At 45.6% G+C, this 24513-nt stretch overlaps 1 protein-coding gene across 1 annotated transcript in view; it reads left to right on the top strand.

Annotated features, from left to right (window-relative positions):
- LOC116806645 (nuclear pore membrane glycoprotein 210) overlaps positions 1-18381 on the top strand; it is a 47090-nt gene extending 28709 nt beyond the window's left edge. Inside the window, 20 exon segments of the mRNA XM_072923632.1 lie at positions 619-817; positions 1082-1188; positions 3337-3441; positions 3569-3670; positions 6358-6486; positions 7152-7279; positions 7787-7922; positions 8218-8280; positions 9206-9333; positions 9335-9374; positions 10721-10801; positions 11029-11160; positions 11363-11521; positions 12052-12143; positions 12775-12866; positions 12869-12948; positions 15520-15695; positions 16644-16861; positions 17333-17469; positions 18162-18381. Coding sequence (XP_072779733.1) covers positions 619-817; positions 1082-1188; positions 3337-3441; positions 3569-3670; positions 6358-6486; positions 7152-7279; positions 7787-7922; positions 8218-8280; positions 9206-9333; positions 9335-9374; positions 10721-10801; positions 11029-11160; positions 11363-11521; positions 12052-12143; positions 12775-12866; positions 12869-12948; positions 15520-15695; positions 16644-16861; positions 17333-17469; positions 18162-18311 — 2454 coding nt within the window. The 3' untranslated portion in view covers positions 18312-18381.
- The last annotated feature ends 6132 nt before the right edge of the window (positions 18382-24513 follow it).

Here is a 24513-nt window from a genome sequence, read left to right as displayed (position 1 = left end):
GCTTCTATGTAATAACAAGAGGAGATGGAGACTTTTGTGTATTGTTAGCCACCTCAGAGCTCACCTGCTTTTCTGGCTCCATTATGTGTCAGCTTATCTTGGTGCACTGCTGTTGCTAATGCATTTCACCAGAGCAACACCAGAATTTTGGGCTTTAACAAAGAGCGGTGTTTGTCATCATTTATTTGAATTTTAAAAACAATTTCATTGAGCTGTGGTTCAATTTCGTTGTTGTTGGTTTGGGAATTTATTTTTTTTAAGGTAATTCACTGGCGAAAAAAAACCCAAACCCATGCTCCAGTAAAACCCTGTTAGAGTTCAGATATTCACAGAATGCTCTGAGTTGGAAGGGACCCAAAAGGATCATGGAATCCAACTCCAAATGGCCCATACAGGACTTGAACCTGCCTGGTGTAAGCAGCACTATGGTCTGACCAGATGAGATAATCTCAGGGCTGTTGGAGCACAGCTGAATGCCTTGCACTGATGGCTCCTTTTAACAAACATTCCTTATGCATTGATGTTGTAACAAACCTCATGGAACTCAGCATATGTTTTCTTTAATGATTAAAAAATCCCGTTGTATCTGTTCAGTTCAAAATATTCCTTCTTTTTCAGGTTCCTGTTTCCAATTACCGCAATCCAGTGCTGGATTTGGCTGCCTATGACCAGCAAGGCAGGAAATTTGATAACTTCAGCTCCCTTAGTATTGTGTGGGAATCCACAAATAAGGCCATTGCTCGTATTGAGACGGAGCTGCCAATGGAGCTGACTCTGAAGGAGGAGGGCAATGGTCAGAAGAAAATGCAGGATATGAGTGGGCTGAAATGAGCATTTCTTTGTTTGAAGGTCCAGATTAAATCTGTTTGGCAGTGTCTCATCTTGATTAAAGAAATTACTGTAATCTGCAGTCATACTTCAGTTTAACATCAATGTGCACTTTTTAGTGTGTGCTATTAAAGAGAGGAGAAAAAAGGAACCAAGTCCAATGTCTAGAACCTGTCTTGAGAGAGAAAGTTCTTGTCTGATGAGAATGAGCCTAGAGGAGCTGAATGTATTTCTCATCTTTGTTGCATTCTAGGCTTACAAACTGTGGTAGTTGACCATGAGTTTGGAACTGCTGCCATCTCTGCCACTGCCACTGGATTCCAGCAGCCCCACCTGAAGGCAGCCAGAGCCCAAATACCGGTAACAGTACCTGGGGGGATTTGCCATTTCCCTGTGGTCAATGCCCAGTGTTCTGGTGGCTTTATTTCCTCCACACACAGTACTGTACAAATCAGGCAGCTCCCTGGTGCAGTCCGGTTCATTCTGCAGAGATTTGATACTGGTTCATGGTTTTCCTGCTTTCCTCTGCACTAGGTGCTGCTATCCAAATCAAATTTGTCCAAGTCCTTGGGAGTTTTTTAACCATCTGAGCAAGGGCATTACAGAGAAGTGTTTCAGTTGGTTTTGTTTCAGTTTAGGGTTTTTTAAGAATTGGTGAATCTCTGCTGCTTGTCCTTCATTAAAGCAGCCATGTGCTTCATGCAGCTGTCTCTGGGGAAAGCAAATGGATTATTGCCCCTGCAGAACTGGGTGGGAAAGTTCTGCATGAGCAAAGCAAAAGCTGACTGATTCCTCATATGGACCATATGTTAGGCTGGGCTCTGACTGATGCTCTCTTTTTTTTTTTCCTGATGCCAGCCGTAAACCCAGGCTCTCATTTTACAAGTCATTAGCCACTCCCTGAGATACTTAGTGTGTAGATATACAAGCTAGGGAAGAAAAACAGTAAAAGGTAATGATGATGAACAAAGAGGGCAGGTGTAAACAGCTGGCAGTTTTCTGTTTATGTCACTTTTGTAAGCTGAATATAAGGGCAGGCTTCAGCCTGTGGAATAACCTGACATGTGCAATAACTGACTCTTAAAATATTCTGCTTCCTAACTGGAATTTCTGTTTAATCTTGTTAGCAAGATTTAAGTGGATTTGAACTATATGCAGTACCTTGAAAACATACTTGAGGCAAAAAGTTAAATATGCAATGAGAGGTTACAGGATTTAACTCAAAGCAGGTATCAGATGGGTACCAGTAATGTGAAATACTCTGTGGGCCAGGTTCTTCTCAGCTTGGCCCAGGTGTGGCATCTGCTTAGTAAATTCTTTGAGAGGTGATCTTTTTTGCCACTTGGTTCTTGACTTTTCTGTGAGGTTTCCACTCTTCTCATGTTGGGAAAGCATGGTGCAGATGTATTTCCCGTGAAGAATTTGACTATGGCTTAATGAGAATTACCACAGAGACACAGTTACTTTGCTGCTGAAGTTAAGTTATTTGAGATATTTGTTTGTGTTACTTTTTTTTTTTCTCTCTTAGAAATTGAGCTGTAATATGGATACTTGATGTTCTACAATTATTTTGTAGTTCACTGTGCTCTGCTTTGTTAAACCAGTATTATATATTCTTTCTTACTTTTCGAAATAATTAGTAAAGAGACTGCTCTAAACTTTGCCTTGAGTTCAGAGAACACTGGCATATTCTTAAGTTCTATTCTCTGTGTTTAAATTTAGGAGGATTCTGTAGATGCCAGTCATGCTGCACTTTGTGGGCTCATGAATGAGTTTTTTTTTAAATGAGGTGACCTGGGTGCATTTTTCAAGTACATCAGCAATGGGCTGCTCTGTTCTGCTTTCAAACCTGCCCATTCTCCTTTCTTGCAGCCAAAAACACAAACAGAAATCTAGTAGATGGGATATTAAGATGTCTTGACTGTTCCATGTTTTAGTGGAACACCCTATTATGTCATTAGGGAAAGATCACATCCTTTCTACATCAAGGAAATAATTCTACTAATGAGGTGAAATGGGTACAGAGTACTGACTTCCTCTAGAAATCTTTTTCCTTTTCTGAGCTAATGTTGTTCTGAGTGAGTGATGAAAGCTGCATTTGGTCCAGTATTCATGTACTTACACTTAAGGAAGAATTTCTTTTGGTGGCCTGCTAAGAAGCATGGAAAGATGAGTTAGAGCTAGAACACTTTGTGCATTTTCCTTATCATTCTGTATGAACTTGGGCCGTGGCTCAGAGTTAATACCCTGTCTGTTCTTGTCAGACATCATTCACTGATCCTGCAGTGCTGGGCCCTTGTCCTCTGCCTTGGCCAGGGGTGCAGAACAGAGCAGCCCTGAGGATGCCCTTCCCTGTGCTGACTGACTGAGCCCTCTGGATCTTGTGGGCATCTCATCCCTCAGCCTGTGCTCTGAGCTTTGGTTGCCTGCTTTAAACATCCTCCCTGCACACACAGGACTCTGGCAGTGTTGTGCCTCTTTCTGTAACTGCTAACATTGTTCTTGCAGCACGAGGCTGTGCTCCCAGGGCCTGCCACCATTGAAGTGATGCTTGTGGAAGATGTGAAAGTGAGCCCCACTGGGCTCTCCATCTACAACCACCCTGACATCCAGGTGAGGAGTTACTCTGCTGCTTTCCAGCTGCATGGAGGAAAACATAACACATTACAGAGGGTGTGTGAGGAGACAGCTTTACTGGAAAGATACAATCTTAATTCAGGATGCTTTTCTGGTTTTGCAGGCAGAACTTCTCATCCAACAAGGTTCTGGATATTTTTTCATTGATACCAGTGTGCCAAATATTGTAAGAGTGACACATGAAGAGACTCGAGGCACTGCTTTGGTGAGTGCAGTATTTTGTGGTTTTACACCTTTTTGCCAACCAGGTTATTGTTCTGCAGCTTTAGCACTCCTGGGCATTTTGCAGCAGGTGTGAATAGAGGCAGTAGCTGCATTTTGGATGTGTTTGCCTGTCACGGTTGTGCTTCAGGCAGGGAATCTTTGCACTGGCACTTTCTGCTCTAGTCTCAGGTACAGGAAATTGTTTCTTTACAGCTTTGATGCAGTTGTGTTTCCTGTATAAGGTAAAAGCCAGTTCCAAGTACTTCACCCATTACAACTTTGTAGTAAAATGTTCCTGATTTCACAAACACACCACAAAGAGTAACATGACAGAATTATTCAGAAGCTACACATAAGATTAATTGGTTTCCAAAGTAATACTGGAGTATTTGCTGTGGGCCAGTAGTTCTGAAGGTTTCAAATTCTTCTATCCTATGGTGTTGTTTCAAGGTATTTTTAAATCACAGTATTGCATCCTGTTTTTGTGAATGAATTTCTATTAAAGAGTTTATTCTGATCTCCATATGAAGTTTCTAATGCACTTTTCCACTAGAAGATGCCAATAAAGTGCAAGTGTGCTTGACTTCATCAGGCCTGGGATATGAAATGCATTCTGCAGTGAACACCAATAAAATTCTGTGTTTGCATTGCTGCTTTCATTAGGCAAGAACTTGAAGCGAAACAAGTTGCTCTAAAGGGTGATTTTTATAAATGTATAATTTACAGGTTTGTCTTTTAAAAAGTAATGCTGATAAAGCTGTGAAATAGTGATAACTAACGTGGAAATTAGAATATCAAAAGAATTGGTGGAACATTTTAATTGTCTCTAACTATTTTAAGTGTGAGGTGGGAATATTTTTTCCAGCTAGGCACAGAGGTGAGAAAAAAGTAGAAGAGATGAGGAATTTTTTGTACATAGTACACTGTTCAAACTCTTAATAGTTTTTTAGTCAGGTCTCCCTGATGGGTTTAACTGATGTACATGAGATAGGTTCAGTGCTCTTGTCTGGAATTCAGGAGTGGAGCAGTGACAGCAAGACAGGCTTTGTGAAGTGTGGGAAGGGATTTAACTGCCTGTCAGATTAAAGGAGAGAGAAGTCCACATTAAACACATTTTTTAAAAAACGCAACCCCACACACATTTGGCAGGTTTGTTAGCCCTGTGTGCTGTGCTTGGGTTACATCCCAGTACAAGCCCTGGGTTTTTCCATGGAAGCAGCAGAATGGCCTGGGAAATCAGCAGGCTCTGTAAAGCTGCTGCCATGGCAAGTACCAGTGCAGCCAAGTTGACAGAGGATAAGTTGGCAGTAAACTCTTGTGAGAAACTAAATTCAACTTATCTGGAGCAGTGATTCCCAGGCTTTTCAGTGGGACTGCCAAGGAGGAATTCTGTAGCTCTCCCTCTGGTTTTGACACAGCAGCTTCTCTGGGCATGGGTGGGTGGTAGCAGGGGAAGAGTGAAGAGTGGTCAGCAGTGCAATATCCCTGGAAACTGGGAGCCACTGGGCACATAATGGGAGAGGAGAAGAGCAGAGTTCACTGAGACAGGAAGAGTTTTAAGAGTTGCAGTAGCCCTGCTTGCCCTTTTCCCTGTTTGCTTTCTCTGGTCTCCCAGCCCAGCTGAGCTCCATTCCAGCTCCCTCCCTGTGCCACTTCCCCTGCCCTGCTGCCCAGCCCCTGTGTTAGCCACCCTCTCTGGGAACTGCTGCTGTTCTGGAAGCTGACCTTTATTAAAACTTCACATCCCTTTCTATTTTGAGGCAGAAACAGGTGTAGTGCCCTCACAGAACAAAATGTCAGCTTTCCCCACTGCTCTGCTGCTGGCTCCTGTGGTGCTGCTGGGCAGAGCTGAGAGTTCACTGAGCTCCCATGCACTGGGGGGCCTGTCCATCTCCCCTTGTTCAGAGTTCAGAGCACACAGCAGGACACCCGACTTCACTGCTCCCTGGCCAAAGGGAGCAGAACAGCTGGGATTGTCCTGAGGTCTGTGACAAGGTCAGGGAGTTGCAGGAGAACTGCAGAGCTGATGTGAGGAGCAAGGTGTGGCTGCATGGCCTTGGCAGAGGGGACTTTGGGATGGGTGCTTAGTTCTGAGGGCTTGTGTTTGGGACCAGAGGTCTCTCTCTTCATTGTTTTATTCTCTTTATCTGTTAAGTGTAACATTCTCGTTCTTTAAAATAAATGTAATAATAGTTTTATTAAAGAAACACCTGATCTGTCAATTGTCCTCTTACTTGCCAGGATCTACCACCAGGTTTTGGCTGCTCAGATGAGAAGCAGTGACAGTAGAGTACAAACCTTACAGGAAGCAATACCAGTGCTTTACAGGCATAATTTTTGTTCTCACTTTTTTTTTTCCCCTTATCGCTTTGGTTTTCACTCTAAGAAAATTTTGTTGCTCTAAACGATTTGTGTGTTTTTTCTCCTGAGGCAGGAGGGTAACAGGATGCCAGACTGTTCCAGATGAAGAGCTGTTAATTCACTTGGTGCCTGGGGGCTGTTTGCACTAGCTCAGTAGCTCAATACTTTTTACATACATTTTACAGCTTGATTTTTATTTTGGTGGAAGAATTCTCCTTGTGTAAGCTTGGAGATTTCTGCATCCAACTGCTTCTGCCCTGAAAGTGATACAAATGTGAACAAGAGACAAAAGAAGTGCTATAAGGCAGTTTTCTTTTGGCATTGCAGGTGCAGCCTCTGCTCCCAGGATCAGTGACTGTAATGATTCAAGACCTGTGTCTGGCTTTCCCTGCCCCAGCTGAAGCTGAAATTCATGTGTCTGATATCCAGGAATTGTACGTGCCAGTTGTTGGCAAGGTCAGTGCCTTGGAAGCAGCATTAGGAGCTGATCCAGCCTGCCCTGGCTCCCTGTGCTGCTGGTCCTGAGCACAGAGATCACACATGGACAAGATGCTACAACAGAGAAACAACTGCAACCTCCCTATGTCTCTGTTTCTCCCTCCCAAATTTATCCCTTCAGGTTATACGGGTCTCAGAGTATCAGGTATCTGTTCATGTTCTGTGTGGCAGCAATCTCAGCTTTTGCATTTACATAGTAATATTAATCCATAATTTATATGGACATGCTCATTTACATTTCCTCCTGTTTAAAGTGCATGTGAGCAATTCTTTTAGGAGTAGGTTTTGCCCCAAGGTCATTTTCCATATGTCAGGTTTTAAAACTGAACAGAAGAAAGTCCAGCTCATTGCTCTTGCCAGCTTGGGTGCACTTTAAACAAAAGAAGTGTTGATATTTCTGGATGTTTTAATTATGCCCTTGCCAGCTGAAGGACCTGAGTTCATTCAATTCATCTGACACTAACTCTAGCTGCAGGGATTAGTCTTTAAAATCAGTGCTAGTCTAACCTTGGGGCTCTATCTCCACTAGCCTACTACAAGTATAATACAAAATAAAGTGAAAATTTTTATGCTAATAAATAAGAGTGGTGTGAATGCAGAATGACTGGATATATCTGTTTCAGGGGGAGATTGGACAAACAGTTAAAGCTTATGTCAGAGTTCTGGATGACTCAAAGAAACCTTTTCTGACAAAATACTTCCCTGTCATGGATCTCAGTCTCAAAGCAGCATCTCAGCTTGTCTCACTTGTGTAAGTTAATGGACTTTTGAAATTAATCTGTGAATAAGAATTGGCAAAAAATGAATAAAGATATTAGGTTAAAGGCATGGTAATACACAACGGCTGAGAGTCTATTTATTTTCTTTTTGTGAAGCCTTAATTATCTGTTAAAAGGTAAAATATTATTTGTGAGGGAAGTTGCCTGAACCAACAGGCTGAATGTTGCTGGCTGATGAACAAGACTTCGTTCCTCCAGTGTGATGACTGATGAAGCTTTGTGCATCTTGGAAGCAGTGACTTGGCAGAGAGTGTCAGGTGAAGAGTGCTGTGTGAAGGCACATCTGATGTTATCAAACTCACTGTGTCTGTTACTGGTTTCATTTTCACTTCAAGTATTTAATGTTTCAATAAAGCACAGTTTGCAAAGAGCAATCATGTGTAAAAATGTGATAATTTCCTCAACTTTGCTTCAGACAGTCACTTAGCCTTGTGGTAAAAAAAAATAATTTATTATCTCTTTAATGGATTTCTTTGCAGCCCCCTGAGGGAGGCTCCGGATGAGCACACTGCTGCTTTCCTGGTGCGTGGGATGAGCATTGAGCAGACGAGTCTGATGGCAACTGTGGCTGACAGAAGAGGACAGAGACTCAACTCTGCTCCACAGCAGATTGAAGTAAATAATAATTTCAGATAAGATACATGCATAAAGAAAGTCTGTGCTACAATGGAACAGGAATACATACATTATGGTTACAGTATAGTAATCCATTTGCCATAAAATTAATTCTGTCTGGAAGCTGACCTAATGCCAGTCAGATTTCAGTGTTGTTTAACTCAGATGAGTTAAATTTCTGCATGCTCAGTTTACTGTGATTAAGCAACTAAAGTCTCAGTTGTACATTTGTACTGTGGTGTAATTTATCTGACTGAAGGATCCTGAACACAGGTATTAATATTTCTGTTTTTAGGTCTTTCCCCCATTTAGACTACTGCCAAGGAAAGTGACCCTAATTATTGGGGCCATGGTTCAGGTGAGGCATCGTCTTACATATTTTCTTTACTTTGTAATTTCTGTTGTAAAATGAATCTTCATAACTGGATTTTCAGCAGGAAATACTCAACTTGACATTTATCTGCATTCACACTGAATGGACTGACAGGCTTGTTGGAGAGAGACTTTGGGCAAGGACCTGGAGTGACAGGACACCAGGAGTGGTTTCAACCCAACGCAGGGCAGGGCCACATGGGATATTGGGCAGGAATTGTTCCCTGTGAGGGTGGGGAGGCCCTGGCACAGGGTGCCCAGAGCAGCTTTGGCTGCCCCTGGATCCCTGGAAGTGTCCAAGGCCAGGTTGGACAGGGCTTGGAGCAGCCTGGGATTAGTGAAGGGTGTCCCTGCCCATGGAACAAGATGAGTTTTGAGGTCCTTCCTAACCCAGCCCATTATGTTTCTGTGATGGATACTCCAGTGAGCAAGAACAATGTCATTCTTGAGGCAGCTTCTGTTTTGCTCTATTGCTGGATCAAAGGATTTGTATTTGCATTTGTCAATTGGGTGTCAGCTTTTCTGGTGTTAAACACCAGCACAGCATGAGTAAATCTGTCGGCTCCATGAAATTAGGCATGGTGGGCTTGTTGTTCACACTGAAACACAGAGCAGAGCTGTACACCAGGGTGCTGAGGAGAAGGGGAGGTAAAGTTTGCTGAAACTTTCTGGAGTGGAGGTGGCATCAACCTGTGACACTCTGTGAGGCACAGGGTCCACTTCTGTGCTCAGCTCATGCATTTCCCAGGCTGACATCCTGCTAGGACCTGGGGGAATAGTCCTGGAGCTGTCCTGGGAAGGTGCAAGCAGCACTGAAGTCACTGTGGTGCTGAGCAGGGAGGGTGTGCCCTGTAGAGGTGACCAGAACTATCTGAAGTGTTCAGTAGCTGTTCTGTGTGCTGTTCTGACAGATCAGTGCTGAAGGAGGCCCCCAGCCTCTCTCCAACATCATTTTCTCCATTGACAACAAGCACATTGCTGCAGTGAACAGCTCTGGGCTGGTCAGAGGACTGGCCATTGGCAGCGGGGCGGTGACAGGCTGTTGATGCAGAGACAGAGAAGCTTGTGGCAGTGTCCCAGGTAATGTTTGTGGTGCTGTTGGGAGCTGACAGGAGCTCTCTGACTTGTGGCTTTGGCTCTGAAAGGGGGCACAGAGTCTTTCTGCATGAGCAGTGTTACCTCGTGCACTTCTCTGGTTTCCTGAAGATGAAAACTCAGAGTTCCTTCTCCCTGGCACATGAACTTACACAGGTATTAGCACAGGTAATACTTTGAACAGGCGGGTAAATCTTGCTGTGCCTTAAATCAGTCTCACAGATAACCAGGGAGGCTTTATGACCAGTCTGAAGTTGTCAGAATTGGTTAGTGCATCTAGAAAAGCCCATCTAAAGAAGCCTTTCTAGCACAGCAGAAGGTTGTCTTGATCTGCATTCCCTCTTAGGTCAGGATGATCCGAAGGCAGCTGTTGCTGAAAAAATTGTCTCCTAAGCTGCAGCAGTATAGAACACTGTCATCCCTTGCTGTGGTCTGACCCCATCTGTGAGGTGCAAGCAGTGAATCCCTGACAGTCCCTCAGAATCTGTGTCCTTAGATTTTCCTGCAGCTGTGTGTGAGGGAGGTGGGCAGGCCTGCAAGGGAGCAAAAGTCCCTGGGACTTCCATGAGACTCAGAGGAACAGAACTTGGGCCAGATCTTACGACTTCTTCCTTTGAGCTCAGGGCAGCACAGCTGCTGTGAACCACAATGCTCTGCTGCTTGACAGGTGCCAGAACAGTCCCAAGAAGACACAAACTAAATATAAAAAAAACCCCAAAAAACCAAGAAATGTCTGCTTTTTAATGGGACAGCAGTCTGCCCTAATCGTGTGACAGGAGGCAAAGTGAACTTGAAAGGTCAATCTGCTGCCCGGTGAGGTCCAGGTCTGACCTTTCCTCCCCAGTACACAGCAGGAATAAAATCTATCAGGAATGCCTGGGTATATGAAGAGGAGATGTCAGAGTCAAACATCATGTTTTTATTCTCAATTGTCCCATTCGGTGCTCTACAATCCTCATTTCATTCCAGCTCCTCTCTGTGTCTTCCTTTACTCCTGGGTTTCTTCATCCCTCTTCTTCTGGGGCCCCTTGTGATCTTGTCTGCTGCTGTCTCTCACCTCTCAGCTCCATCATTCATGTCATCAGTAATTTTGAGTAGATTTTTTTTTTCAATCTGGGGGACATTTTTAAATGCTTATAAATCAAAATTTAATCCTTTCTAGTTTTTTACATTTCTACTGAATTTGTCCATCTGTATTTCCTCTGACATCTCAGAAAAATCACAGAGCAACAGTGATTAGATAATGGTAAAATAGTGGCTGTAGAGCCTGAAAGTGAAGTCTGGTTTCTGTTTGACAAGTGCTTATAGTGTCTTACCTTCCTCTTTCCCAGGACAAGGTGGAAGTTGAGGTGGTACAGCTGACAGCTGTGAGAATTCGGGCACCCATCACACAAATGAAGGCTGGTACTCAGGTGAGCTGGTTAGGGATTGGCTTTTGTCACCTTCACGTGTTGGAACTGCAGCTTGTGCTCGTTGCTGTCACACCTCCTGGTGACAGCACTGCAGTTCTGGGAGGAACCATTTTCTTCATGAGAGACCCCATCTCTTAATCAGAGGGAATTTAAATTCTCTTTGCTGTGGGCAGGTGCTTGGTTTGCATGCTGGCATTACCTAAGCAGGCTGGTTTCTCTCTTTCCAGATGCCAGTTTATGTCATGGGCATCACCAGCACTCAGACTCCTTTCTCCTTCGGCAGTGCTGTGCCAGGGTTAACGTTCCACTGGTCTGTCAGCAAGAGGGACACCCTGGATGTCAGGACAAGGCACAGTGAGGTAAAGTGTGTGTGTGTGTGTGTGTGTGTGTGTGTGTGTAGTGCATGTGTGTGCAGCTTGGGAAAAGGAAACGGCCACTTCAGGGCAATGCAGGGAATGTTGCTGCCTCCACTGCCTCAAAAGCCAGGATCAGTTGTCAGCACCTCGGTGCCAATGTCTGCGCTTTCCATGAGTCAAACTTGAATCCCTTCTCCTGTCCAAGGCTGCTTTTCAGCTTCCTGCAAACTACAACTTTGCAGTGGATGTTTATGGCAGAGTAAAGGGAAGAACAGGCCTCAAAGTTGTCGTGAAGATTCTTGATGCTGCAGCCAACCAGTTCTACAACATGGCAAGGGAACTGTCTGACGAAATCCAGATTCAGGTAGGATGATTTCCTATACAGTTGTTCATGTTGAAGTATCTCCTTCAGAACTGGACTGAAGTCTCTGTTTGAGATCAGGAATTTGAAATGCAGGAGTAGCTCCAGCTTTGGTTTATCTTTGTGTCCTTACTCTTGTTTGTATAATATTCCTCATCTGGGCTCATGCAGTTCATGAGCTCATGGGGTTAGGGGGAGGCTAAAGTAACTCGGGTGAATATGACATTCCCAACACCTTTCCCTTGAGAAATCCTCTGTTTTCATGCTGAAGAAAATTCCTGAACTTACTACCAACCAGTTTACCCATAACCCTGGAAATAAATACTCTCAGAATAACTTGTAGAAGATAGTGGCTCTCCCATTCTCAAATACTCATGTTCAGTTGTCTTGTTTTACCATATATATTATACAAGAGAAGAAAGAAAGTTACAGCTCTGTTTATTTTTGTTTGTTGATTTATTTTGAAGATTCAATAAATAAACTAAATTACTGTCTGCACACAACAGTGGGCCAAAATGCCTCTTACTTTCCAGGTGTTTGAAAAACTTCATCTAGTCACTCCAGAGGCAGAAGCAGAGCAGATCCTCATGTCACCAAATTCCTTTATTGAACTTCAGACCAACAGGTCAGTGCTCAGTTTCCATAGTGTGGCTTGTGTCAGCCCTGTATCCACACTGTAGGACAGTTGTGTTTAAGGGAGCTGTTTCAGCCTCTCAGTAGCACTGTTCATCCATTTAATACACAGCTTACCTGCTGGTTCATGGTATCTTACTGTTCTCTCAGGCTTTGTCAAATCTTGTATTAGATTGTAGCTGTAAAATTCATTCAATATTGGGAACTTTCAGATCCTGTTTTTAAAAGCAGCTGAGCCAGTTAAAGCAGTATCCTGCTGCCTGCTTCCTGTAGAGGTTTTGATGGGTGATTGAGGCTTTGTGGAGTATAATTCTGTGTATTTCGCACACAGAGGTTATGGCTGGAATTTCAGATTAAAATGTCATTTCCAAATGAGAAATTCTTTTTACATAATCTGTTTTCAAAGACTGACATTTTAGACTCATAGCAGGCTTGTTTTCCCAGCATAATAATGGTCAGATAGGGACAGTAGGACACACACGAGGGCAAAGCTTTGGAGGCATTTGCATTTTAGGGGGAGGGAACCCTAAGTTTAATGGAATCACAGAATAGTTTGTATTGGAAGAGACCCTAAATATGGTTTTACACATTTAAAGGATTCCTTACTTTCTATTTTGCTTCAGGGACCAAGTTGCCTCCTTAAGTTACCGTGTCCTGGATGGGCCAGACAAAGTCCCTGTAGTGAAAGTTGATGAGAGAGGATTCCTCATCTCTGGTCTGTGATCGGATCCTCAACCATTGAAGTGATTTCACAGGAGTTGTTTGGCATCAACCAGACCATCATAGCTGCTGTTAAGGTACTGTCAGCTCCCTTCCTTTGCACTTTCCTCAAGTACATCTTCACTGCTCCAACAGGGATTGTTGGCTGCACTTCTTGAACTTCACTTCTGAAAAATGAGCAGTGTGGGAATTAACAGTTCTGAGCTTTGAACCGTGGGACACCAGGGAATGTAAGCCCATCATCTCTGTTCAAAAAATCCTTGAGCCAAGAACTTCCTGCATCTGGCAGCATGAGCCTTGAGATATCCACTGCTCCCCTTCCTCCTATCCCTTTTTACTGTCAGCATCTTCCCTCTGTCCCAGCTAAAGGAGAAAAATGTACAATTGAGTGCTTTAAGTTATTTCTAAGTGTTTGCTGTTCCTGTAATCACTGTGAAGTGTCTTGGTGGATTTTTTAATTTGAATTTTGGAATTTCCCAAATTCATCTCCAGCTCTGTTACTGATAACCTTGTTTCTTCCCTTTGGCAAGTGAAAAATGTCTGATGAGTTTGGGGTGGCTCAAACACCATTTAGTCAGCACGCAGTGGGACTGAAGTCAGATCCCCCTGTGTGAGTTTGTCCTGTACCCAAGATGGTGATACAGAGCTCTCTGTAGTAGGACCCATCTCAGTTCAGCACCTTGTACAGCTCATTTATTTTCCTGTACTTACTACAACTGTAGTGCCTATATGGAAATGATATTTTGAACCTCATGAGGTAACACAATTCATTTTATGGCTGAAGAGCTGAGAGAGCTTGAGAGGTTTTGCTGAAGGTCGTGTCAGAAAACTTGTGACAGAGCTGGAGATGAGCTTGAATCTGTTGTGTCATTCTGAGGCAAAGCTCTCTCCTTCACTTTGTCCTTCTTTCATAAGGTCTGGTGTTGTCTGTTTACAAGTGTACAATTAAGAACCAAACTGCTGCAGCAGCATCACCTAACACTTAGACCTTGAACTTGGTCAAAGAAGGGCTCTTACATAAGCCAGGGAGGGTGGTTGAAGAAGGAGTGACAGTGAGCTTAGTGAGGGACCAAGCTCAGCACTTGCCTGGGCCTGCTGGGCTCAGTATTTTATTTTATGTTTTTCTTGAATTAAAAAAAACTCGCATCAAAACCTGAGATACTTTAACAGTAAAAGGCTGTTTTCATCAATATTAAATTTAGCAGTCATCCCTTGTGGGACAGTTGCTGAGATTTTAAAGTAAAGCAACTTGATAATCTGTCAGGGAAATGGGGTTTTTGTTGGCTTGTAACCACGGCTTGTTGGGCAGAGATCTGTGTGCATGGAGATTTTAACTGATGAAACCAGCCCATGGCCACTTTTTTTTTTTTGGATTCACCAAAGATGTATTTTGCTTGAGGCCAAATTTGTCCTTTCCTTTTTAAGTTCTGACATGTACATTTTCAGATTGCAAAGTTTTACATTTTAGCTGAGCCTCTTAGGTCAGGAAAATAAAGGGATTTTTCTACAAGATAAGCTTGAAGCCTTCTTTTAAAATAGTTTTTTCAGTATAATTGAGGACTTTTGCTTCCTCTGTCCATTATTTCTTTTCCAACAGCTGTAATAAGAAGAGAGATATGGTTATTTTTGTTGGGTAATTTTGCTCGTTAACCTAGGTAAGTTAATCAAGAATAGTAATATGCAATTTAAACACCAAAAGAACAGGTTGTCAAGTCTTTGTCTTCAGAAAACCTTTCTTGCCTGGAGTGTTACTGCCGAAATGGGGGGCTGTGCACATAGGGTTAATGGAGCAGACTCTCCTGAGGAGTTCAGAGTAGTTCCCAACTTCTGTCTTGGCTGAGGAGAGTCACTGAGGGAACCAAGCTGAGCCTCTGAGCCCTCAGGGTTTGTCAGCTTCCAGCTCTGCCTGGAACAGCTTGGCTTTCTCACCTGTTGCAGGGGAGCTGGGCAACAGTGACCATTCCATCCCCTTACTCACACATACATTGTGAGCTACCCTTCTAATACCTGGGCAATTAATTGCACCTTTTATTTCAGGAATTATTAGGAGAGAGGTCATGGGGCCACTTCTTCACTTGCATATCCAGGGAATCTTAACAGTTTGAATTGATAGGGTAGTAATGTGTTCTCTGAAGTCTCTTTGTGATGTATGTTTCTTCATGATTGTTTCTTGTTTCCGTTCCCAGTGGTACTAGAAAAAAGGGCTAAGAAATATCAGCTGTGAGGGTAGAAAGCAGACAGAGCCAGGCTTTTCTCAGCCTGACAGGGCAAGGGGAACACAGAGGAAACACTGTCTGAACACGGGACAGCACTTTTTACTGGGGTGGCTGTTGAACACAGGCTTCAGGAGCTGTGGAGTCTCCATCGAGCAGATGCCCGAGGTGCCTGAACATGGTCCTGCCCAGCTGGCCCTGGGTAACCCAGCTTGAGAGGGGGCTGGACTAGGCAGTGTCACAGGCCCCTTTTAACCTGAAATGGAGATACTTACAACAGCAGCTTCATGTGTTAGTCCTGGCATATGGCAAAATGCAGGTGGCTCATAAAGGCAGCTCTGGATAGTTACATAAAAATAACTTTCTTCAATTATTTTTACAGGGGCATCATAAAAAGCAATTGAACTTTCCTTCTCACTGTCGATGCTTTTCCAGGACTGCCCCATCTCCTACCTCAGGATCTCCATGAGGCCGGTTCTGCTGACCCAGAGCAAAGAGGCACTGCAGGCCCTGCCCCTGGGTGTGACACTGACGTTTACAGTCCATTTCCAGGACAACTCTGGAGATACTTTCCATTCACACAATGCTGTGCTCAACTTTGCCACCAACAGGTGGGTGTCTGTCACGGGTGGTAATTACACAGAGCAAGAAAAGGCCAGACATACATAAAACAAAAGTGGTTCCTGGGATACCAAGTGAACATACAGCTTGGGCTGGGATTAGCAAAGCAAGGGTTTTGTCTCTGCAGCCTTCAGAGGCAGTGGTGGGAAGGAGAGTTGCAGTTAGCAATCGATATTCCCTAGCCATGAAAAGCTGCCCGGATAAGCGTGGTCCCAGTGGGACCCGCAGGAGTGGTGCTTTGCTCTGAGTGACTCTGAATCATCCCCCTGCACGCAGCAGTGGCCCAGAGAAACAACTGATCCATCAGCATCTGCCTCTCCCAGTGCTGTGTTCCACTGACCTCACTGAAGGCTTACGTAAGGTGGGGAACGTTCTGGATCAGGGGCTGTCTCCTCAGATGGGCTTGTGCAACCTTCCCACAGCAGAGACAAGCCTCAAAAGGCTTTGGTCTCTGCCTCACAGAGTAAATGTTGTGAAGCAGCCTCCTGTGGTCTTCAGTAGAATACCACTAGTGCTGTTACTGAAACATGGTTTATTTTCTGCAGAGCACCTTGCTGAATTTGGGTAGATACCAGAACTGGACATTATGTCTGGGAAGTTGCATTTTGGTGTTCAAATTTCTTGGCTTCCTAACACCCTTGAGAAAAGGAAAAAGAGGCAAATTATGTCATTCCAAAGCTCTACAATTCTCACAATTTAGTACTTTTCATGCATAATTGCGATCTCGGTATTTCCTCAGCATAGTGGTAAACTGAGAACTGTAATTTGCCTCAGTGACACCTGAATAATTTTTACAATTTCCTTACTTTGCTGGACTTCATCAGATGACTGTTCCTGAAAACAAGCAGCCAGCTGAAGAGTTTGACACCTCTCCTGTTGGAGAGACAATGCCATTCCCAAGCCTTCCCTCACACAGCAGCACTTGTGTTTGTGTGCAGGGATGACTTCGTGCGGATCGCCAAGGGAGCTGCCAACAACACCTTTGTGATCAGAACTGTCAGCATGGGGTTGGCCCTGCTCAGGGTGTGGGATGCAGAGCACAGGGGCACTGCAGACTACATCCCACTGCCTGTGCAACATGCCATCTTCCCAGAGCTCCCAGACGTGGTGGTGGGGGATGTCCTGTGCCCGAGGACCTTGCTGACAGCCCAGGAAGGTGAGTGGCCTCCAGCTGTGTGGGTTAGCAGCTATTCTGTGGGACACCAGTCTCAGCAAAGCTAAATGCATGATTTACCATGTTTGTTCAGAATCAAATGTCACTGTTCTTGTTAATGATTAAAATAGGTTTGATCAACTCCTCTAATTTTAATTGCACTATGCAATATGTCTCTTGTATTGAATTCCTGAGCATCGCACTTCAGATATTTCTATTCCATTAGCTGGAAAGGATTGGTTCTGTGGGACTCCTGCGGAGTCAGGCCTGCCTTCACTCACTGTGTTTGATTGTTGGTATTAATGGGCTTGTGTTAGAATAACTGCTGGGCAGTGGCACTCTCAGACACCAGAGTGGTTCCTGGGCACTGGGGGATGTGTGCCTTGCCTGGCAGTGGCACTCTCAGACACCAGTGCCCAGGAGATGCTGCAGTTGGCAGCAGGGTGTGAGCAGTGCCCCTGTGGTGTTTTCCAGGCCTGCCAGGCGTGTGGAGCTCCTCCTCAAGTGCTCTTCTTCTTGTGGATTCCAAGACTGGTGTGGCCCTGGCAAGGGACTCTGGGGTGGTCACTGTCTACTATGAGATCCCTGGGTTACTGAACACCTACAGAGAGGTGAGGCACTGTTCTGTTACTGCTGAGATTGGTTTGGACCTAACCAAACTGTATTCTGTGGAATTTTTTTATTATAAATATTTAGAAATGTTCTTCTAGAAATGCAGATGGTTGGGAAGTGTTTGGTATGTGGCCAAAACATCATGTTTTTTAAAACGTCTTTTCTAAGGAGGAAAATGTAGCATAGCCATTTTGATTTTTTTCCTCTATTGTTCTTATATTGTACATTTTGATTCCGTTGTTGGCCAAGTTGCTTCCAGGTGCTAACCAACTTTTGAGTATGGCTGCTATTATGAATGAAACTTCACTGCAGGATTAGATGCCAACAAGAAGTTGCTCAAGTGTTGTGCCATGCATCACTGATGAGATTAAATGATTTTGTTTATCTCTATGCAGTCATACTGTTGACACAATTCACTGCATCAGCCAGCATAAGCACTAGACATTATTTTAAAATTAAATTTAGATATAAAGCTTTATGCATAATTACTTCTGGGGGTTGGGTAGGGAGACAAAATGTTTTTGCTAGCTTAAATTGCTTGGAAAGGCATTTTCTAATATTAGAGAAATCTGGGATTTCAAAGAAAAACATGGCTTTGTGGAGTCTTTTACAACTAATCCAGTCTGGTTTTGCCTTCATTTTTATTTGTTGAAACAGTTTTTGGTAACAATGTGTTTCATCCTTTTTTCAGATCTTGATTAATGTGTCTCAGAGGACCACAGCAATGCATGTCAGTGGTGTGCAGGCAAGCTTGCAGGGAGTGGCAGCTTCAAAAGTCATAGTTTCAATTGGGGAAACAAACAAAAATTTGAAAGGTATGATTAAAAAATATTTATGCTGATGGTTTATTGTTTGTTTATTGATTCATGATGCTTTGGTTTGTGTTATGGGGTTTTTGTTAGTTGTTTAAGGGTAACAAGATCCCCAGGAACCTCAAATGCCTTTGTAGAGTCCCGGGAGCTCTAGGAGCCGTGGGATAGAATTTGGAAGGTGTTCTGGAACACTGCTAATATTTCACAAGTAACAAAATCAGTAGATTTCAATAGAGATACCATTTTTTGGTCATACAAACGACAGTTAATGGGCAATCACCTGCGGCTTTCGGGGGTCACTTGCGGCTGTCCCCTGTCCCTCCTTGGCCCCCCGGGACCCCTCCGGCTAGCTGTCCCCTCAGGGGACCAGGGTTTGCCGCGGTCCTGCTGCACTGGGCTTAACAGGCAGCGGCTGGGTTTGCACGATCCGAGCAGCTGTGCGCCTCGGTCACCGCAAGGATTCGGGATAAAGAGACAAAGAGAGGTCAATTTGTGTGCAGTCCAGAGAAATTGTATTGCCTGAAAGGTTGCAGGGACAAAAGACCGTGGGCTACTGCCCAGATACAGTTTTATACAGCAAAATTAAGAGATAAGGTCTAAACAATAGAGACAGTGTCCAGCATGGGCACATCAGAACCACCCCAGGTGTTGGGTCCAATGGGAACTGCTCAGGGGTGGGGAAAAAGGGGTTTACAGAAAAATACTGAAGCAAAACTTTCCCGAAACAATGGGGCATACATAAATGTATCTTTTCCTCATACCTAAATGTATCTTTTCCTCAGTTTCCAATTCCCAAGGCCTTTCTAAATCCCTTCCTCCACACTACCGCGGCAGCGCGATAGCAACATCTCCCTCTTCTTTACTTAATAAGATGAACGGTGCCTTGGGAGAAGGTAAAACTGCGTCTCTCAAACTGCCGTGTCTTTCTGCTTGTTGTCTTCTCACCAATCGCCCTCCGTGACGGCAGCAGCGATGAGAACAGGTGCGGAAGCCTTAGGCTTTGAGGTGATGACTTTGGAGATGATTCGCTTAAGAATCCCAAATGCTAACAGAACTAAAAACAGTGCAACTAGAAAGTAAAAGATGTCTTTTAAAAGAGACACTGCCCACCCAGAAAGGTCCCAGTCTTTGAACAGATCCTTAAACCAATCTTCATTTTCTTGCTTCACACTCCCAATGAGGCTTCTCATTTCCTGAATGGACGAGTGGACACTCTGGCCTTTAGATGACAGATCAAAACAACACAACCCATCAAACTCTTTACATCCATGACCATGTGCCAACAGCAGGAAATCAATAGCTGCCCAATTTTGGAGGGTAGCCTTTCTGGTTATTTCCTCGTCTTCTAGAAGGTCACTCAGGGCTGCTGATGTTAAATTTGCCTGCTTCGTCACCCAGCATTCCAGATTGCCTAATTCACTCAATGCTTTTGCTGCCGCAACCCATGGTAAAAACACAGAGACGGCAACTCTTTTGGATTTTGCCCAATGGTAAATTTCTGCATCACAATGTTCATCAAATTGACTTGCACTTCGCTTAGTAATTTTTGTCTCACCTTTTGCTCGCCCAATCGGAATTTGGGTCATGTTGGGGGAAGCAAGGGTCAGATGCCCGAAAGTGCATGGACCTCCAATAAGACGAGAGGGGATTCCTGGGTATGCTCTGTCCCCACAGATAAGAAACACTCCCTTGTCCAGCTTGTGGGGACAGAAATCAGTGGTGGATGCAAATTTCAGCTTATAGACAGCTGTGCACCATTGACCCGCCCTGAATTCTACCTTGTACTGTTTGACTTGCTCATATAGTTTTACTTCTTTGGTTGGGGAAAAATCAAATTGAATGCAATATTCAGCTTTTGCGGAGCCCAGGAGTTCTAATTCCTGGGTCTCTCCCTCGGCAGAGGGCAAGTGTAGGATCCACTTTTGCCACAAAATGAGGGGGTTTTGCACTGGTATTTTAACTTGTTCTACAGCTCCTCGGCGCCTGTAGAACTCTGCCCCCGCCTCAGGTATTTTATTTTCGTTCACCTGCTTTTGCGAGCGGACCAGACCGATTGGGAACTCATCCCCCTTACTTGGAGCCCCTACTAAACATGTGGACATCGGATTTTCTGCTGAGGCAGTAGACAAACACATGTGATCTTGTTTCAAGGCTTGGGCGAGTGTGACCCATACATTTTTCTTAGGCTGTGGAACGATCCACGCGTCCACTGTGGACGGGTAGATGGCCATTTTCTGGAATCAAACGATGAGCAGGAATGTGGAAATTGACATTCTGCTAGTCTGAAAGAAAGATAAAATCATACAACAAGGTAAACTAACTCTGAAAAAGGTACAATTTGCTCTGCCAGTATAAAGGAAAACAGGGATTAGGGGTCTCCTCCTTCCTTGCGGCGTTTGAGGCAACTGCGTTTTCTGTGGGATTCCCCTGAGCGTCAGGGGCGTTACTCTGTGGTGGACTCACTCTCCATTCGGCAGTATATGGTCTGACCCATTTCTTAGGAATCCACCTGAGTCCAGAGGGTGTGTGGATACACACGCATACCCCCGTCCCCAAGTGATAAGCTGCTGTGGACCCTGGATTTCTCCAGAGTCTGGATCCCTAATTAACACTGGAGGTCTCTCTTCGGGTCTGAGCTGTTGATGTTGTTTAAAATGACGCAGGACTGGGGGTTCAGGCTTATCAAAAGAACAATTTAAGAAGTTAGAAAAATGAACAGGTTTAGTGAGTCTCAATCGGTAAGGTTCGGTCTTATCAGTGGTGTAAGCTTGGCTGCTGACAATAGGTACAATGTGGTGAACAGCAGCTCTGGCCACAACACCTTGGCCCACCCCATTTGTGTCATCACATGGGATAGGACCGCGCTCCCCAGTCAGTTTTTTTGCTGATTGGAGACCTCCCCCGCTCCCATTTTCCCCCTCAGAGGGCACTGGCCTATGAGATGTCCCTCCTGGTTACAGAAATAGCATTGGTGTTTGGGTGCAGGAGGCTTGGCAGCCCTTGGTGTTTTCGGGGTTACCATTGCCTCTGCAACCACTTTCCTCTGTGGTTTTATCACTGAGTCCCTTGTCATTAGTGTAGCTTTTGTCGTGCACTCCTCAATGAGCTGATCGAGTGTGGGTGGAGATGATGCTGGAAGGGCTAGGATGACTCGTTGACAGGCTTCATTTGCATTTGTGGTGGCAATTTCTAGTGTGAGCTGATCTTGGAGCTCTGGATTTTGCACCCTTTTCTCGACTGAAGCTCTCACTCGATCCACAAAATTCATGAACGGCTCTGCAACAGACTGCTTTAAAGCGGTGTAAAAAATGATAGGTTCTTTAGAAGGCATGTTAAAAAATGCACGTTCTGCCGCATCCCTGGACAGGTCTAACACTGATCTGGGAATGCCCGCTGCTTGCTTCTCAGCTTGGCTCCAATCACCCTCACCCACTAGATGTTCTAAGGTGATTTCCTCATCCTCTGTATCTGTGGAATGGGTTGGACTCTGCAAAATCTCTGGAAGGAGGTCTCCTGCAAGCCTTTTCCAAGTTCTTTCCCACAATCTAAATTCAGATTTGTGGGAATCCAGGGCTTCCCTCTGGCTGCCCTGGCAGGTCTGGGACCCTGGCAGGGGTCAGGAACCCCCCCTGTACAGAGCCCCGAGAGACACTGTCTCTGATCTCTGTCCATGGAGAAGAGTTTTCAATCTTACAGGATGAATTACAAGCTTTGAGTGTTTGATAAGAGTAATAGTTAAGTGTGGCACGGGTGCAAAAGTAAAATTTTAAGTTTCTAGATTAGGGGTTCAGAGGGGACAAGATGGAGGAAATTGGGTGTGTCTTGTCCTTTTCCTCCTTCTTCATGCCCTCCATGTTTCACTGTGGTGTTGGCATTTTTCTATTGGTTTAGGCTGGGGACACGCTGTTTAACGTAGATGATAGATATTGGCACATTATTGTAAATATAGCACACGTAATTTCTGGTATATAATGTTTGTACCATCCCACTGAGGGGCAGAGCCCCGCACGCTGCCCTGCAGGACAGACCTGCGGCAAGGCAGCAGAACATGTTAGAGATAAGCAAGAATAAACAACCTGTGGTAGGTAAGGGACAGGCGAAGCGGAAGACCACGCGATGTCACGGAAAGATAGACCCCTCCCCCTCTCTCTTCCCCACATTATCTATTAACCCCAGAAGCCCCAGAAGAATGTAGCCACACCTGCTCTGGTAAATTTCCACTACCCGACTAACCCCTGAGACCCCCCCAACCCCCCTCTGACGTAGCAAAAACCCCTAAAACTATTTAAACCCACGAGATAGGATAATAAACGCTTTTCAACCGTCTGCCATATTGGTGCCTGCGTGTGTTGATTAGCCCGAGCAGCCTGGAAAGACCAGGCTGCCGTGCTGCCTTACCTGAACCAGGTCCCTGGTTGTCCTTTATAAAGGCAACATACTGGTGCCGAAGCCCGGGACAAAAGAAGAAAAAAAAGGAAAAATTCCCCCGGCGAACGGGATACACCTGGACAGGAGCAGCGGCCGGAACGGTCAAACCTTATCTAGGCGAGGGGAGACGTCCCCGGGATCCGCGAGCGTCATAGGCAGCGTCGCATGGGTCGTGAGTATGAAGCAATGGAGTATCGAGTTTAAGCTCAGGGACTTTTATCTTGCTATAGCAAGGCTGCCTGGGCTTGGAGCAACCCAATGCTCAGTGGATGCCATGCATCCGGGAATATGGGAACAGTGTACAGCCACGCTAGCCGCGGAATCGAAATCCTCAGGCAGTGGCGAGAGCGTTACGGCACGGGGCAAGGTAGAAAAAACCCCGCGCAAGGCAATAGAAAAGACGCCGAATGCAGCGCATATGTGTTTATTAGTCAGACCCGAGCTCGGGGGGGGGGGCGAAAGCGCAGACCGTCCCTGAGGAGGGTCCACCCGGGAGCGGAGACCCGGGGGGACACAGCGCGACAACCCATTCCCCGAATCAAAGCGCAGCCCGGCCCCGCCGCGGAGCTGAGCCCAGCCCGGCACGGGGGAGCGCCGCCGCCAGGGCCCGGGGCGGCGCGTTCCGAGCGGCGCAGCCCTGCTCCCGCCGGGACCCGGACCCGGCCGCGGCGCCGCCACCATATAAGGGAAAAACCACCCCCCGCGGTAGGCGCGGCGAGCCGGGGGGGCGGGAGCGGCCCCTCCCCCGCGGGGAGGAGCGAGCTCGGGGCCGGACAAAACGGCACGGAGCCCCGGAAGTTCTCTGGCATTTGACTTCCGGCGCGGAGCCTAGCGATAGCTCTGCAGGCTCCTCCGAGCCGGCGGGGGCCAGCCGGGACCCCAAAACAAAAGATACGGAACCAGCACAGTTTAAAACAAAACCGAATAGAGTTCTAAGCCGCACCGAAAAACAGTCACAATACCCCTTAGAGCTGCGGGAGAAAAGGGCGTCTCACCAAGGAACGCGGGTCCCAGCCCCCGGACACACGGAACGGGAGGGGGGGGGGGGGGAGCGCGCGGGCGAACCCAGCCTCCTCCCACCGCAAATAGCAGCGCCTCTACCGCAGGGCCAGCAGAAAATGCCCCGATACGGGACCCCTGGGTAGTCCTAGCCATGAAAGTGGGGAGAAAGCCCCCGGGGATGTGTGGGACGTGCTGCCTCTGTGGCAGTCGGGACACCCACGTGGTGAGACTATGAGAGCCACTGCTGCACACCCACTGCTGCCAGCCAAACCTGACCCTCAAAACAAAACTAATGAGAAACTGTGAGTCTTATTTACAGGACACGCTGGTGAACCATCCCCGTAACACATACACCCCTGCTCCAGAAGGAGATGACAGACCACCAAGCCACCACACAAAACCTGAGTGTCCCACGGCGGTGAGATCCAAACATGCGCAGTGTCTTTCTTCATGCAATTTTGCTGTTTAGAGGCTTGTGGCCAGGGGGGCAAGCTGGCCCAGGCCACTACCCTCATCAGCTATTTAGGTGGGTTGTGCAACATCTATCAAGTGACAAGGTGCTCAAAAAAGTCACCATAATAAATACCCCATCCTTCGTGTTCCACATAGCCAACCTGTTTAGAAGCTACCTTACTAACCCTAAATTAAACCAAATCAAACCTGACTAACCCCTATTAGTTTTGCTATGATGTTAAACCCACTTTTCTACGAAAGCATTGCTTTAAATACCCCCTTCAGTTACTCCACAGCCAGTACCCCCCACCAGTGCAAGTAGGACACTCCCCGCAGAGGAATCACCCT

The sequence above is a fragment of the Taeniopygia guttata genome, chromosome 1A, assembly GCF_048771995.1.
Source record: "Taeniopygia guttata chromosome 1A, bTaeGut7.mat, whole genome shotgun sequence".
NCBI classification, from domain to species: Eukaryota; Metazoa; Chordata; class Aves; order Passeriformes; family Estrildidae; genus Taeniopygia; species Taeniopygia guttata.
Note: the sequence above shows the minus strand (reverse complement) of the source record. Positions and strands in the feature narration are given on the sequence as shown.